The sequence below is a fragment of the Haliotis rufescens genome, unplaced genomic scaffold (genome assembly GCF_023055435.1).
Source record: "Haliotis rufescens isolate VD_foot unplaced genomic scaffold, xgHalRufe1.0.p SCAF_15, whole genome shotgun sequence".
Classification (NCBI taxonomy): Eukaryota; Metazoa; Mollusca; class Gastropoda; order Lepetellida; family Haliotidae; genus Haliotis; species Haliotis rufescens.
Genome location: NW_025963835.1, coordinates 4,732,241 through 4,749,599, shown reverse-complemented (window position 1 = coordinate 4,749,599; position 17,359 = coordinate 4,732,241). Strand labels below are relative to the sequence as shown.

General features: G+C 39.4%; 1 protein-coding gene across 3 annotated transcripts in view; it reads right to left on the bottom strand.

Annotated features, from left to right (window-relative positions):
* Nucleotides 1-10,225: 10,225 nt before the first annotated feature.
* LOC124134969 (solute carrier family 22 member 6-B-like) overlaps nucleotides 10,226-17,359 on the bottom strand; it is a 37,746-nt gene continuing 30,612 nt past the window's right edge. For all 3 annotated transcript variants that reach the window (XM_048396060.1, XM_048396061.1, XM_048396062.1), the window contains exons 8-10: nucleotides 14,183-14,300; nucleotides 12,930-13,002; nucleotides 10,226-12,086 (exon numbers count right to left, since the gene is read on the bottom strand). In XM_048396060.1, coding sequence (XP_048252017.1) covers nucleotides 11,853-12,086; nucleotides 12,930-13,002; nucleotides 14,183-14,300 — 425 coding nt within the window. In that variant the 3' untranslated portion in view covers nucleotides 10,226-11,852. The remainder of the gene's footprint in view (nucleotides 12,087-12,929; nucleotides 13,003-14,182; nucleotides 14,301-17,359) is intronic.

The window sequence follows — 17,359 nt, the reverse complement described above, 5'->3', positions numbered from 1 at the left end:
TTACTGAGTAGCATGCGCAGCCTTGATATGCACTACCAACTTTTACACATATTACTGAGTAGCATGCACAACCTTGATATGGTTTACCAACTTTTACACATATTACTGAGTAGCATGCGCAGCCTTGATATGCACTACCAACTTTTACACATATTACTGAGTAGCATGTGCAGCCTTGATATGCACTACCAACTTTTACACATATTACTGAGTAGCATGCGCAGCCTTGATATGCACTACCAACTTTTACACATATTACTGAGTAGCATGCGCAGCCTTGATATGCACTACCAACTTTTACACACATTACTGAGTAGCATGCGCAGCCTTGATATGCACTACCAACTTTTACAAAACTCAAATACCTCTGTTTAAATGGGGACTATGCTCCATTGTCTTCCACCCATTTCTAGTGTGGGGCTTGATCTTGTAATTAGTGGTCTGCAACTGTGACACAGTCTTGATGTTGATAAGCTACTCATTTACTGCTGGATTTTAATTAGCAGAAACAAGTAAAAAAGACATCAAACAACTTGCTGGGACTATCAATATGAAATTTGGATCATTATAACTTAACCTCCAGTGACCTTGACCCTATATGGAGGTTAGCCACAAGTTGATGTGATCAAGTCCCTGCCTTAAATATCACAAACACTAAGTTTCATTAAATTTCCAGTCAAAAATACTTTCATTATAACTTAACCTCCAGTGACCTTGACCTTATATGGATGTCACCCACAAGTTGATGTGATCGAGACCCTGCTTTAAATATCTCATATACTAACTTTCATCAATTTCCAGTCTAGCGTTTGAGGTGCCCAGTTCAAACTGAGAGCTTGACCTTCAATGTTATCATGTAAGGAAAAATCTTCTTGGATATAAGGAGGTATATCAGGAATGAAGCCTCTGTCATCTGTCATAAATTGCATGTGGTTGAGAAAACCAAATGCGGCAGTGGCAGCAGCAGAGCTCAAAATCAAGCAAACACATTCAGTAGGCCCCATTGTAATAATTTAGGACAGGTATACAACAATCATTGGTGTCCATTATATTATAATAATTCCAATATTAACCTGGTACATGTATCTGGTGTTATCTGAAACTGATATGTATCTTGAGTATATATAAGTAAAACAAAAATCTCACAACAAAAAACAAATGTAGGTCTGTTGAACAGAAGCCCACAAGTAACAAGACTGAGTATAGGTTTTTCAAAACAACGTTTGACGTCATTGTTATTTACCAGGAGGGTGTCCAGCTGTTACAAGAAGGAACCTGTGCCAGATAATAGCAAGACATCTCTCGATACACAATACCCTGGAACTGTACTCATGTGATAACATGGCACAAACCTTTAAGCAAAAATCTATAGCTCTAAACAGAAAAAAACATGCGAAAGAGACATTATTGCAAGGATTTCGAAAAAAATACAACAGCAGATGCACTGATTGGTTAAAAGATGCCATCAGTAAAGATCGGAGATGATAAAAAAACACAATTCTGAGTTGATCATGATCAGGAAAGCCATAGCTGTCATGAATGACCATGACATTTACTCAAATCAAAGGTTATCTTGACAGCAATGCAGGTCTTTCACTGGGTACTGTACAGGTAATGTGAGCGCCTACTTGTACCTCCCCTACTCCCCTGGAGTACCCATCCACCATGACTTCTGGCAAAGCTAAACTAGACATCCCTACTGTAAATCATGAAATTAATGCATCACCAAATTAATGTGAGTGCCACCCCCTACCCTTAATTGATTCTTTGCCAGGGCAACCAAGAATGAACATGCCATCATGTTTGGCAACTGTGATAAATGTTTGATCAATTCCGATGTGTAAACAAAGTTATCCCACTTGCCACAGTACTTGGTGAGAAGCACCAAATCTGGCCCTCGGTCACACTGCTTATGTTTGTCATTGTTTCTGGCATCAGCAGTGCATCTTGTTGATGATAAACTCCAAAACGTCCACATTCAAATCTCTCCCTTTATTTATCTGAACAACGGAGATTCGCATGGAAAATATACAATAAAAACATAAAATAAGTAAAAACAAAACACTACCCCTGAACACATGCATCAGTAGATAGGAAAGCAATGTAATACTATTTAGGCATTACGCACCTGCACTGAGAATTCTTGAGGGACTTTGCTAAATGCAAACAGGATAATGAGTACAAGGAGAGTTCCCTCACTCTCACAATATTACTGCTGCTGGCTACAATAGCTTCAGCTTTGTAAGAACACACAGGTGTAATTACTGAGCAAACAGAGAGGATTAACCAGGCAAATGCATATCACTTCAGCAAAATTTCTCCTGTCAAATGTTTTTCTTTCACAATAGACCAAAGTGACTATAATTTTTATTCCCTACAAATGCAGTTTCTGATTTGTTTGTTGTTTATCGCTGCACTCAGTAATATTTCAGATATATGACAGCGGTCTGTAAATAATCGAGTCTGGACCTGACAATCAAGTGATTGAAATCATGACCATCGATCCACGCAATTGGGATACGATGACTTGCATCAACCAGCGATCCCGTTAGTCAAGCATAGTCATCTCTTACAACAAGCATGGGTTGCTGAAGACCTATTCTATCCTGGTGCGGTGAGGTGAGGTGAGGTGAAATGGGGTTTAACCTCTCGTGCAAGATTATTGCACTTATATAGCGACGTGCATGCATGTGTATGTCTGGCTGCTTGTACTGGTCCAGACTGATGCCAATTTATAGTGCTAGCTCACAGAGATACCATGTCGCAGTTTAACCTGAATACCCCACTCAGACACAGTATACTAACTCCGAGCCAACCAGTCCTTGTTTTGGCCCCTTAATGCCGAGCGCCAGACAGGGTAATAAGTACCATCTTTTAACGTCTTTTTGGTATGACACAGCCGGGGATCGAACCCCTGACCTTCCGCTCTCCGGGTGGACGCTCTACCACTAGACCACGGAGGTGGTTCTATTCTAACCTGGACCTTCATGGATCTACAGTACAGGATATGAACTGTGTATTTCAATAGGCAGCCATCTGCAATATTTGTTTGTTTGTGTGTTGTTTAACTCCTCACTCAGCAATATTCCCTGTATATGATTGCAGGTTGTAAATAATCAAGTCTGGACAAGCCAACCCAGTGACAGACATCATGAGCATTGATCTACTGATCTACGCAATTGGATGCAAGGACATGCATGAACCAAGTCAGCGAGCATGAGCACCCAGTTCTGTTAGTAGCCTCTTACAACAAGCATGGGTTGCTAAGACCAATTATAACCAGAAACATTTGTCTCAACACTGAGTCTGCCATGTCCATAAGGAAACAGTATACATTAGGCTCTTCATAAGACTTGTTACAATAATGTTCCTTTGACCCTCCCAAACTTAAAATAGTCCCCACTCAGGTTGTTTTTTTCTAAGCAATGTTAAGAAACAAATTTTGTTTGCTTATTAAAATCAACTTTTAAGATTTGTAACCAACTAAATAAATAAAAGAAATTTCTCCTTCCCAGTCAGCATTGTCAAAAAGAATATATACTCAGCAACAAAAGTTCCTGTGACAGCCCTATCCAATCGGTTGCATACAAGAAAAACCTAAAAAACAAAAACATGTAGCACAAACGCAACCTCAACAGAAAAGCATGACCTTTATGCAGCAATCATGCAATTGATTATGTAAACCAGGGTATAAAAATAAAAGCATGCGTGTTGTAAGGATTTGGTATGCATTGTTTCTTCTTGTCTTGATAACTGCAACGCGGAAAAACATCAAATCTTAATCATTATTTGAAGTTTGGAGATGCCATCCCTATCTGAAATTGACAGCTTGAGAGCCATTGGTATGCTCCAGTCAGGAACGTCGCAGCGTGAAGTTGCTAGGTGAGTGAACATGCACAGAAACACCATTTGGACAATATGGCAGCGGTGGCAGCAAACAAACACTGTCAGAGTCCAAGCAAAGTGGCAGGCCCCCATTACGAGTGAATGTCAAGATCATTGGATTAGAACCACCCATCTGCAAAATCAGTTCCTGCCTGCAACAATCACTGTGAGGAGCATCCCTGGCCTTTGTCAAATATCGGCACAGACTGTACATTGCCGCCAGGCGTTACAGAATTGTTGCGAGGAGACCAGCAAGATGTCCAATTCTGACCAACAATCACCACCGATTGCATCTGCAGTGGTGTAGACAGCGAGTTTGTTGGACGGCAATTCAGTGGAGACAGGTTCTGTCCACCGACGAGTCTCGTTTTCACCTCTCCTGTAGGGATGGCCGAATATGACCATAGGATGTCGCTGTGAACGTTACGCTCAGAACTATATTGTGGAGGAAGACAGAGTTATGGTGAGGAGAGGAATCACCAAGTGACAGAAAACTTGTATGCAAGTGATCAATCGCAATTTTAATGGGCAGCGTTACCATGATGAGGTCATCCATTTTATCGTTGTGCCGTTTTTGAACCAACATGGACCTGGCATGAGTTTTCAGCATGACAACGCCCAACCCCATGCCGCCCGGGTTGTTCAACAAGCACTTGGACAGAACAATGTGAATGCGATCCCATGGCCTGCTCGCTCTCCAGATCTTTCTCCAATTGAACACATGTGGGATGAAATTGGCCTCCGTCTCCGACATTTTACGTTCTCCGACTACAGTACAGGAACTGAGAGACAGGCGGGTGGAGATATGGTGGGATGCCATCCCACAATACTGTGTAAGACGGTTTATCTGAACAATGCAAAGGAGATGCATTGCATGCATCCAAGCAAGAGGAGGACACACACACTACTGACGTGAGAATTGACAATTCTGTTCTTGCATCTTTCTCTTGTCTCTTGTCTGTGCTTGAGATGTGTCATTAAAATGTGTAAACGTCTTTTACTGGTCCATTGTCTGTTTGAAAATATGAATTCTTTAAGATATGTGCGTCTACTTTGATGAGGTTCTTGTTTGATATCGTGTCACAGGAACTTTTGTTGCTGAGTACATATTAATACTGGCCATAACATCAGATATACAGAACCTGAGTGATTTGGGCAATGGAATACCATCTTATACCATTATCAAAAATACAAATATACAAAAATACCATTATGCTGTACATCACTTACAAATTCAATGATAGCATACACCTTGCCTTACATACCAGAATAAAAAACATGGCTACTAGTTATGATCAGGAATGGTTACTCTAACTTTTCATATTGCAATCAGACTGGTCCTCTGCTTGTGTCAAGAGTGCTTTGTGCAGCCAGAGAGCTAGCTGAGACAAAGCATGAGCATGGCACCAGTCTATGTATTGAGAGTTATCTACCTTCATTTATTGGCATTAAATGAGGTCAAACAACAGACACACAGTGAAATGACAAGAGCCAAATATTTCTGAAAACTCTAATTAGATTTGGGTTTGTTTCTTTCAATAATTTCAAAAACTTCAAGAGTGTTATGAAATTAATGTGACATCAACAATAAATTGCTGGTATCTGTGTTCAAGCAAAGGATAAAACACTAAACATAGGCGAGTGAATCCCAATTTCCACGTCATGGTAAACAGCTTCTGGAAAGAACCCAGTGTGTAACAAGGGAAAAACAATTTGTCACTAACATTTGACTGAAAGAGTTTCTGTTCCAACAGAGTACTTAATCCTTCAACACAGAGATTAACTGAGCTAGTGAGATGACGAGCAGATGTATACACATGCATACACACACAGATGAACAGATGTATACACATACATACACACACAGATGAACAGATGCCCACAGACATACATACACACACAGATGAGCAGATGTATACACATACATACACACACAGATGAACAGATGTATACACATACATACACACACAGATGAACAGATACACACAGACACACACATACACACACAGATGCAAAGATACCCACAGACATACATACACACACAGATGAGCAGATGAATACACACACATACACACACAGATGAACAGATACACACAGATACACACAGACACACGCAGATGAACAGATACACACAGACACACATACACATACAGATGAGCAGATACACACAGACACACACATACACACGCAGATGAACAGATACACAGACACACATACACACACAGATGAACAGACACACACATACACACACAGATGAACAGATACCCACAGACATACATACACACGCAGATGAACAGACACACACATACACACACAGATGAACAGATACCCACAGACATACATACACATACAGATGAGCAGATGTATACACACACATACACACACAGATGAACAGATACCCACACACACACATACACACACAGATGAACAGATACACACAGACACACACATACACACACAGATGAACAGATACACACAGACACACACATACACACACAGATGAACAGATACCCACAGACAGACATACACACGCAGATGAACAGACACACACATACACACACAGATGAACAGATACCCACAGACATACATACACATACAGATGAGCAGATGTATACACACACATACACACACAGATGAACAGATACCCACACACACACATACACACACAGATGAACAGATACACACAGACACACACATACACACACAGATGAACAGATACACACAGACACACACATACACACACAGATGAACAGATACCCACAGACATACATACACACACAGATGAACAGATACACACAGACACACACATACACACACAGATGAACAGATACCCACAGACACACATACACACACAGATGAGCAGATACACACAGACACACACATACACACGCAGATGAACAGATACACACAGACATACATACACATACAGATGAGCAGATGTATACACATACATACACACACAGATGAACAGATACACACAGACACACACATACACACACAGATGAACAGATACCCACAGACACACATACACACACAGATGAGCAGATACACACAGACACACACAGACACACACAGATGAACAGATACCCACAGACATACATACACACACAGATGAACAGATACACACAGACACACACATACACACGCAGATGAACAGATACACACAGACACACACATACACACGCAGATGAACAGATACACACAAACACACACATACACACAGATGAGCAGATGTATACACATACATACACACGCAGATGAACAGATACACACATACACACACAGATGAGCAGATACCCACAGACACACATACACACACAGATGAGCAGATGTATACACACACATACACACACAGATGAACAGATTTATACACATACATACACACACAGATGAACAGATTTATACACATACATACACACGCAGATGAACAGATACACACATACACACACAGATGAGCAGATGTATACACGTACATACACACACAGATGAACAGATACCCACAGACACACATACACACACAGATGAGCAGATGTATACACATACATACACACACAGATGAACAGATGTATACACGTACATACACACACAGATGAACAGATACCCACAGACACACATACACACACAGATGAACAGATGTATACACATACATACACACACAGATGAACAGATACCCACAGACACACATACACACACAGATGAGCAGATGTATACACATACATACACACGCAGATGAACAGATTTATACACATACATACATACACACACAGATGAACAGATACCCACAGACACACAGACACACACAGATGAGCAGATGTATACACATACATGCACACACAGATGAACAGATACCCACAGACACACATACACACACAGGTGAGCAGATGTATACATATACATACACACACAGATGAACAGATGTATACACGTACATACACACACAGATGAACAGACACCCACAGACACACATACACACACAGATGAACAGATGTATACACATACACAAACAGATGAACAGATACCCACAGACACATATACACACGCAGATGAACAGATGTATACACATACACACACAGATGAACAGATACCCACAGACACATATACACACGCAGATGAACAGATGTATACACATACACACACAGATGAGCAGATGTATACACAGACATACACACACATATACATTTCCATGTCAGATATTCCATATAAATGTATTCTGAATCACAGTCTGAAATCCCGTTCAATAGGTATTGCTCCATTGGAAAGGAATGTACATAAAAGGTGTATGTATAAACAAGATGACAAAGACAAATAAAACACCCGAATAAAATGGAAGCTAAAATACTCTGTTATTAATTACAGACAGAAAATGCTTACAGAACTCGCATCAGGCAACAATCATTGTGAAGCACCTTTCTTATCTTAAGAATTACGTTTTCTTTGAAATCAATCTGCAACAAAAACAAACATTCATCCCACCAATAACTACTGCCATCATGGCATCATCAACCTGTCAGACATATAAATGATTCTACTTCCAAACTCACAAAATGTACAGCATCCAATACCATGACAATATGCATCACATCCCCACATTTTCTCAAAAAGCTGTTAGTCGTAAGAGCACCATTATGAATGAATATTCTTCTCATTATTGCAATATATCCTCCCTTAACATTTCACAACATTATCTCAGATAAATGGAAGAAGCCCCCATTCTACATGTTCTATGAGGGATTGGGTATTTAACCAAACGAACCTTCAGTCATGCTGGAAATTATTCTTTTGGCAACATAAAAAACATTTTAACTGAATTTTGATAATTTCAGTATCTGTAAATCAACTTAACATTATCTGATGAACTAAAGTCATCATGGTCCTACATCTGTGAGGTTCCTCATCTGAAACCTTACTTCCTCCACAAAATGAAGGATAGTCTGGTGGAGAGGCCACCATTTCCCTTCTGATGTTCTTTGTTAATCTAACAAGTTCCCTTCCTCCACAAGATGAAGGATAGTCTGGTGGAGAGCCCACCATTTCTCTTTTGATGTTCTCTGTTAATCTAACAAGTTCCCTTCCTCCACAAGATGAAGGATAGTCTGGTGGAGAGGCCACCATTTCTCTTTTGATGTTCTCTGTTAATCTAACAAGTTCCCTTCCCCTACAAGATGAATGATAGTCTGGTGGATAGGCCACCATTTCTCTTTTGATGTTCTCTTTTAATCTAACAAGTTCCCTTCCTCCACAAGATGAAGCATAATCTGGTGGAGAGGCCACCATTTCTCTTTTGATGTTCTCTGTTAATCTAACAAGTTCCCTTCCCCTACAAGATTAAGGATAGTCTGGTGGAGAGGCCACCATTTCTCTTTTGATGTTCTCTGTTAATCTAACAAGTTCCCTTCCCCTACAAGATTAAGGATAGTCTGGTGGAGAGGCCACCATTTCTCTTTTGATGTTCTCTGTTAATCTAACAAGTTCCCTTCCTCCACAAGATGAAGGATAGTCTGGTGGAGAGGCCACCATTTCTCTTTTGATGTTCTTTGTAAATCTAACAAGTTCTCTTCCTCCACAAGATGAAGGATAGTCTGGTGGATAGGCCACCATTTCTCTTTTGATGTTCTCTGTTAATCTAACAAGTTCCCTTCCTCCACAAGATGAAGGATAGTCTGGTGGAGAGGCCACCATTTCTCTTTTGATGTTTTCTGTTAATCTAACAAGTTCCCTTCCCCTACAAGATGAATGATAGTCTGGTGGATAGGCCACCATTTCTCTTTTGATGTTCTCTGTTAATCTAACAAGTTCCCTTCCTCCACAAGATGAAGGATAGTCTGGTGGAGAGGCCACCATTTCTCTTTTGATGTTCTCTGTTAATCTAACAAGTTCCCATCCACTACAAGATGAAGGATAGTCTGGTGGAGAGGCCACCATTTCTCTTTTGATGTTCTCTGTTAATCTAACAAGTTCCCATCCACTACAAGATGAAGCATAATCTGGTGGATAGGCCACCATTTCTCTTTTGATGTTCTCTGTTAATCTAACAAGTTCCCATCCACTACGAGATGAAGCATAATCTGGTGGATAGGCCACCATTTCTCTTTTGATGTTCTCTGTTAATCTAACAAGTTCCCATCCACTACAAGATGAAGCATAATCTGGTGGAGAGGCCACCATTTCTCTTTTGATGTTCTCTGTTAATCTAACGAGTTCCCATCCACTACAAGATGAAGCATAATCTGGTGGAGAGGCCACCATTTCTCTTTTGATGTTCTCTGTTAATCTAACAAGTTCCCATCCACTACAAGATGAAGCATAATCTGGTGGAGAGGCCACCATTTCTCTTTTGATGTTTTCTGTTAATCTAACAAGTTCCCATCCACTACAAGATGAAGCATAATCTGGTGGAGAGGCCACCATTTCTCTTTTGATGTTCTTTGTAAATCTAACAAGTTCCCTTCCTCCACAAGATGAAGGATAGTCTGGGGGATAGGCCACCATTTCTCTTTTGATGTTCTCTGTTAATCTGCCAAGTTCCCATCCACTACAAGATGAAGGATAGTCTGGTGGAGAGGCCACCATTTCTCTTTTGATGTTCTCTGTTAATCTAACAAGTTCCCATCCACTACAAGATGAAGGATAGTCTGGGGGATAGGCCACCATTTCTCTTTTGATGTTCTCTGTTAATCTAACAAGTTCCCTTCCCCTACAAGATGAAGCATAATCTGGTGGAGAGGCCACCATTTCTCTTCTGATGTTCTCTGTTAATCTAACAAGTTCCCATCCACTACAAGATGAAGCATAATCTGGTGGAGAGGCCACCATTTCTCTTTTGATGTTTTCTGTTAATCTAACAAGTTCCCATCCACTACAAGATGAAGCATAATCTGGTGGAGAGGCCACCATTTCTCTTTTGATGTTCTTTGTAAATCTAACAAGTTCCCTTCCTCCACAAGATGAAGGATAGTCTGGGGGTTAGGCCACCATTTCTCTTTTGATGTTCTCTGTTAATCTAACAAGTTCCCATCCACTACAAGATGAAGGATAGTCTGGTGGAGAGGCCACCATTTCTCTTTTGATGTTCTCTGTTAATCTAACAAGTTCCCATCCACTACAAGATGAAGGATAGTCTGGGGGATAGGCCACCATTTCTCTTTTGATGTTCTCTGTTAATCTAACAAGTTCCCTTCCCCTACAAGATGAAGCATAATCTGGTGGAGAGGCCACCATTTCTCTTCTGATGTTCTCTGTTAATCTAACAAGTTCCCATCCACTACAAGATGTACTATATTGAAGTGGAGAATGTACATCTCTCTCCTGAGGTTCTCCCTTAATCAAACAAGTTCCCTTTCCCCTAAAAATATAGAGGATATTTCATGTGTCATGTGAAATATCATGTTTCTCCTATCGTGTGACGGGGGGAAAGAGGACATACTTTCATGAGTGGCATAGGCACGAGTAAAAAGATATCTGTTTTCCCCTTTATACTTTAAAAGTAGTTCTGAGTTTGCAAAATCTTAAATATATAAAAGTTATGAAGAATTATTATAGGTCACTAAAACTCTTATATACAAAATCAATTTAAAAACTATTCTTGAAAACTAGGAGACCGCTGTTGGAAGCAAAGGAATACACGCTGTTCAAGTTACAAAAATGGCGCTTTGCAAAATGACGAGTTAAATGCGAAATTTACAGTTTACAACAAAACATTTTCAAGAGAAAAACAAACGTCAGGAAGCGATGTATGCCAAATTGGAACGTCAACAGTTTGTGTACGGGCAAGACACTTAAGATAATGGGAGACAATTTGTGGGGAGGTAGCTCTTGCATGACAATAGTTCCATTAAAGTGATATGTCCACTGCAGTGAAATATTAAGTGTTATGTTCACAGCAGTGAAATATCAAGTGTTATTTGAAAATATCACTTTCCTCAAATTCAGAAAACTCAATTCTTTCACATTGAAGTATATGATAAGGACTATAATCTAGTTGAGACAGCACCATCTTTCTCCTGGGTGCCTTGTTTCAGCAGTTCCTTCTCATTCACCGTCTCAGTAAGTTCTGCAGAATGCAGCTTCTCTCCCTCAATGTCGTCAATGGTGTCTGGCAGCTGTTGAAGGTGGGTTTCAGGCAACATTATGGCCAAGATGCCTGAGATTAGCATCATCACACCGAACACAATCACTGGCACAGACTCAGAGGTGTAGTGACCCTGCAAAAGAATATCAAGAAGTATCACTGCACTGAAGTTCACCTGGTGTTTGTACTCCAAGAGTGACACATCAATGTTGGTGGTAGTCATACCTGCAGCAAGGTGGAGTGAGTGAGCTAATGTTGTTCATGCCCAAGACGTTTTTTGTTTCATCAATTGCTTCTTTTCACAGAGGTGGGGACTTTTTCATCAATTACTAGATGTGTGCAAATAATCCGCAAGGCCATGAATATTTTATACATGAATAATCTGACATGTACCCTTTGTGATCAACCTGTCACAAATATCAATAAGTAAACCTCATCACACTTTGCAGTCACGCACATGATCGTGAGAACTACATAGAATCTTCAAACTATAACAAATATGACTTAACAAGTCAAAGTATGGCATTTATGATATATGTATCCATTCTCTGTCAACTTAAGTTTGTTTCAAGGCATCAATAGCGGTAATCTCACCTTGGTTGCTGTCAATAACAGTGAGTTGTGCGATCTTCCGATCGCTTTACACACGATTTTGCCGAAATTAATTAAAACAGTATTTAAAGGAATTTTTAATAAATTTTATGAAATAAGTTACAAACATAAGTACAAAGAACACTTTTTATAGCCAGACAGTGTAATTACATGATTAATTTGCGTACTTCAGTATGGATTTGTTGACATGGTTTTTACGGTGTTACGTGCTCCCGGTAATGTCTTTCCATTGGGGGGGAAAAAACATCAAAACTCATTATGGCGTGTAAAATGCGCACCCCCTTCTACACAGCTGTGTTTTTTTGGAAAAAAAGTGTGAACTATACACAAGAAAATATGGTATATCTTGAGTTACGTCACTTACGAGGCTGTTTATTTGTGGGGCAATGACGCCCCCAACTCGGGTCCAGAAGGCACAGGTTCCCATTCCAATATTTCTGCAAGCAAAAGAAGGCCACTACAGAATTCAATTTAGAATCATTTAAGACACAAGTCACAGGTTAATCATGTCAGTTCAACTCATGAATTGCCAAAGAAAGAAAAAGATCTAAATGATAACCATTGGCTTCAGTCTTGAGATAATAAACACATACCTGATGGAAGTGGGAAAAACTTCAGATAACTCAGACCTGATAACAGTGGGATACAGTCCTTACATAACTCATACCGGATAACAGTGGGATACACTTCTTAGATAACTCTTACCTGATAACAGTGGGATATACTTCTTAGATAACTCATACCTGATAACAGTGGGATACAGTCCTTAGATAACTCATACCGGATAACAGTGGGATACAGTCCTTACATAACTCATACCGGATAACAGTGGGATACACTTCTTAGATAACTCTTACCTGATAACAGTGGGATATACTTCTTAGATAACTCATACCTGAAAACGTTGGGATACGGTCCTTAGATAACTCATACCTGATAACAGTGGGATACAGTCCTTACATAACTCATACCGGATAACAGTGGGATACACTTCTTAGATAACTCTTACCTGATAACAGAGGGATACAGTCCTTAGATAATTCATACCTGATAACAGTGAGATACAGTCCTTACATAACTCATACCTTATAACAGTTGGATACACTTCTTAGATAATTCATACCTGATAACGGTGGGATACAGTCCTCAGATAATTCATACCTGATCACTGTGAGATACAGTCCTTAGATAACTCATACCTGATAACAGTGGGATACAGTCCTTAGATAACTCATACCTGATAACAGTGGGATACACTTCTTAGATAACTCATACCTGATAACGGTGGGATGCAGTCCTTAGATAACTCATACCTGATAACGGTGGGATACACTTCTTAGATAACTCATACCTGATAACAGTGGGATACACTTCTTAGATAACTCATACCTGATAAGGGTGGGATACAGTCCTTAGATAACTCATACCTGATAACGGTGGGATACACTTCTTAAATAACTCATACCTGATAACAATGGGATACACTTCTTAGATAACTCATACCTGATAACAGTGGGATACACTTCTTAGATAACCCATACCTGATAATAGAGGGATACAGTTCTTAGATAACTCATACCTGATAATAGTGGGATACAGTTCTTAGATAACTCATACCTGATAACAGTGGGATACAGCTCCGATGTGTACAGGAAGTACAAACTGAACAGCGCTGCCACTGCAAACCTGCCGACGATGGCAAACCCGGTGGACAGAGTGAGATGTAACTCTGAAGCTGATCAGACAGACAGCCAGTTAGGTACATACAAACTATAAACAGGCTATTAATGATGTACTGCTGATAAAACATTAAGTTCATCAAGTGAAGGAGAAACATTCACAGTCATGCACAAAGGCTCCGTTTTGAAGTGGCTGCAAGATGCCCTTCTCTTTTAAACAAATTCTTCATTATTTTGATCAGGAATGAAGTACACTGGAAGATTAGCAATAGCAGGGACAAAAAAATTGCAATTATGGAGACAGGGTACGTTTTTGTTAAACAATTAATAATTTGTTCCAGAAAAAGATCAGAAAAAATCATGTATCCTCAGTATCTACAAACACACACCCACAATTTGCTGGATGTCCTGAACATAACGTTTTGTGATGCTTATTGCTATGATTATGATGATTATGATTATTATATACTGCACTTATCCAGATACTAGTATCTGCTCAAATCAGTTCATTTGTTCCCAGACCGGTTGATCCATATGATTTCCAGTTATCGTTCTCAACTCCCTGGAAATATTCAGCCCAAGCTGCCTACAGGCAGGGTCACGGGTGGCTCTGTCATCCAGGCCACCACAATTTGAGTTGCGGCCCTTGGGCATGCCATGAACCAATGACCATGGTTTCATATCCAGGTTTGCCCTGATCATATTTACAGGTTTGTCAGCACCATATTATGATCGTTGGTGTCACCAAGACACCAAGCTGACATGTCCTAACTGGACTACTGTTCAAAGTGTCATCAAACCAAACTCACTAATTTGTCCAGTCTGTCGCAATTTAGCTGGAATACTGCTGAGTGCAGCAATAAGGTGAGGTGAAATGGGGTTTAACGTCGTGATTATTGCACTTATATAGCCATGTGCATGCACGTGTGTGGTTGTTTGTATTAGTATGGACTGATGCCGATTTTATAGTGCTAGCCTACTGAGATACCATGCCACAGTTTAAAATGAATACCCCACTCAGACTCAGAAGCAACAGGGGATAGAATCCCGAACCTTCCGCTCTCTGGTCAGACTCCCCACCACGGAGGCAGTCAAGTGCAGCAATAAACACCAAACAAACAAAAGTATGTTATTCAATGATAAGTGAAAGAGGGTACTTTCGAATATTAACAAATACTACTGATAATGAAATAATCGTTCAAGGTAATTTTGGTAAATAAATAAATGTTTTGTGTTCATCTAAAAATGGTGATGGGATGCAATAATTTATGCTTTAAAAAAATATATTGTTACACCAGAATTCTCATATTCAACATAGCGGTTGCCAGCTGGTATTTGTTATCTCTGCTTGTAGTGAAATCTACATATGTTCATTAACATCTTGAAATCAGCCATCTGCAACCCATAAATCTGACACAAATGTGACTGCTGCAATTGATGCATCATGAGATTTGTGTCAGCATGGTTTTAATTGTATCATGAGATGTCTCACAGATTTATCTGTTGGTTGTTTTATGCCACACCAAGCAATATTCCAGCTATACCAGAGCACCCTGTCAGTAATCAAATCTCATCCACACTACCCTGTGTTAATATCATGTGTAACGTTGTACACTGTTAGAGTATTATGACAAGCAAATCACTGGCCTTGACCATCTGATCCAGAAGCATAGGCAGCAGGGGCCAGTAAAAAAATCATTCCCAACTGGGAGAAAACCAGTGATATAACAGTGGCAAATACTTCTGACATAACAGTGGTAAATACTTCTTACATAACAGTGGTAAATACCTCTGCTATAACACTGGCAAATACTTCTGACATAACAGTGGTAAATACTTCTGTTTTAACAGTGGCAAATACCTCTGATATAAGAGTGGTAAATACTTCTGATATAACAGTGGTAAGTTCTTCTCACATGACAGTGGCAAATACTCCTCTTATAACAGTGGCAAATACTTTTGATATAACAGAGGTAAATACTTCTGATATAACAGTGGTAAATACTTCTGATATAACAGTGGCAAATACCTTTCTTATAACAGTAGCAAATACTTTTGATATAACAGAGGTAAATACTTCTGATATAACAGTGGTAAATACTTCTGATATAACAGTGGCAAATACCTTTCTTATAACAGTGGCAATACTTTTGATATAACAGAGGTAAATACTTCTGATATAACAGTGGCAAATACTTCTGATATAACAGTGGCAAATACTTTTCTTATAACAGTGGCAAATACTTCTGATATAAAGGTGGCAAATACTCCTCTTATAACAGTGGTAAATACTTCTCACATAACAGTGGTAAATACTTCTGATATAACAGTGGCAAATACTTTTCTTATAACAGTGGCAAATACCTCCGACTGACAGTGGTAAATACTTCTGATATAACAGTGGTAAGTTCTTCTCACATGACAGTGGCAAATACTCCTCTTATAACAGTGGTAAATACTTCTCACATAACAGTGGTAAATACTTCTGATATAACAGTGGCAAATACTTTTCTTATAACAGTGGCAAATACTTCTGATATAACAGTGGTAAATACTTCTCACATAACAGTGGTAAATACTTCTGTTTTTACAGTGGTAAATACTTCTGATATAACAGTGGTAAGTTCTTCTCACATGACAGTGGTAAATACTCCTCTTATAACAGTGGTAAATACTTCTCACATAACAGTGGTAAATACTTCTCACATAACAGCCGCAAATACTTCTCACATAACAGTGGTAAATACCTCTGCTATAACAGTGGTAAATACTTCTCACATAACAGTGGTAAATACTTCTCACATAACAGTGGTAAATACTTCTCACATAACAGTGGTAAATACCTGTGCTATAACAGTGGTAAATACTTTTGCTATAACAGTGGTAAATACTTCTGCTATAACAGTGGTAAATACTTCTCACATAACAGCTGCAAATACTTCTCACATGACAGTGGTAAATACTTCTCACATAACCATGGTAAATATTTCTGATGTAACAGTGGTAAACACTTCTGACAACAGTGGTAAATAAATATACTTCTGAAAAAGAGTTATTTTTCTCTTGCTGCCTATTGTCAAAATACAAACAAATATCTATGTGGCACTGGTGTACG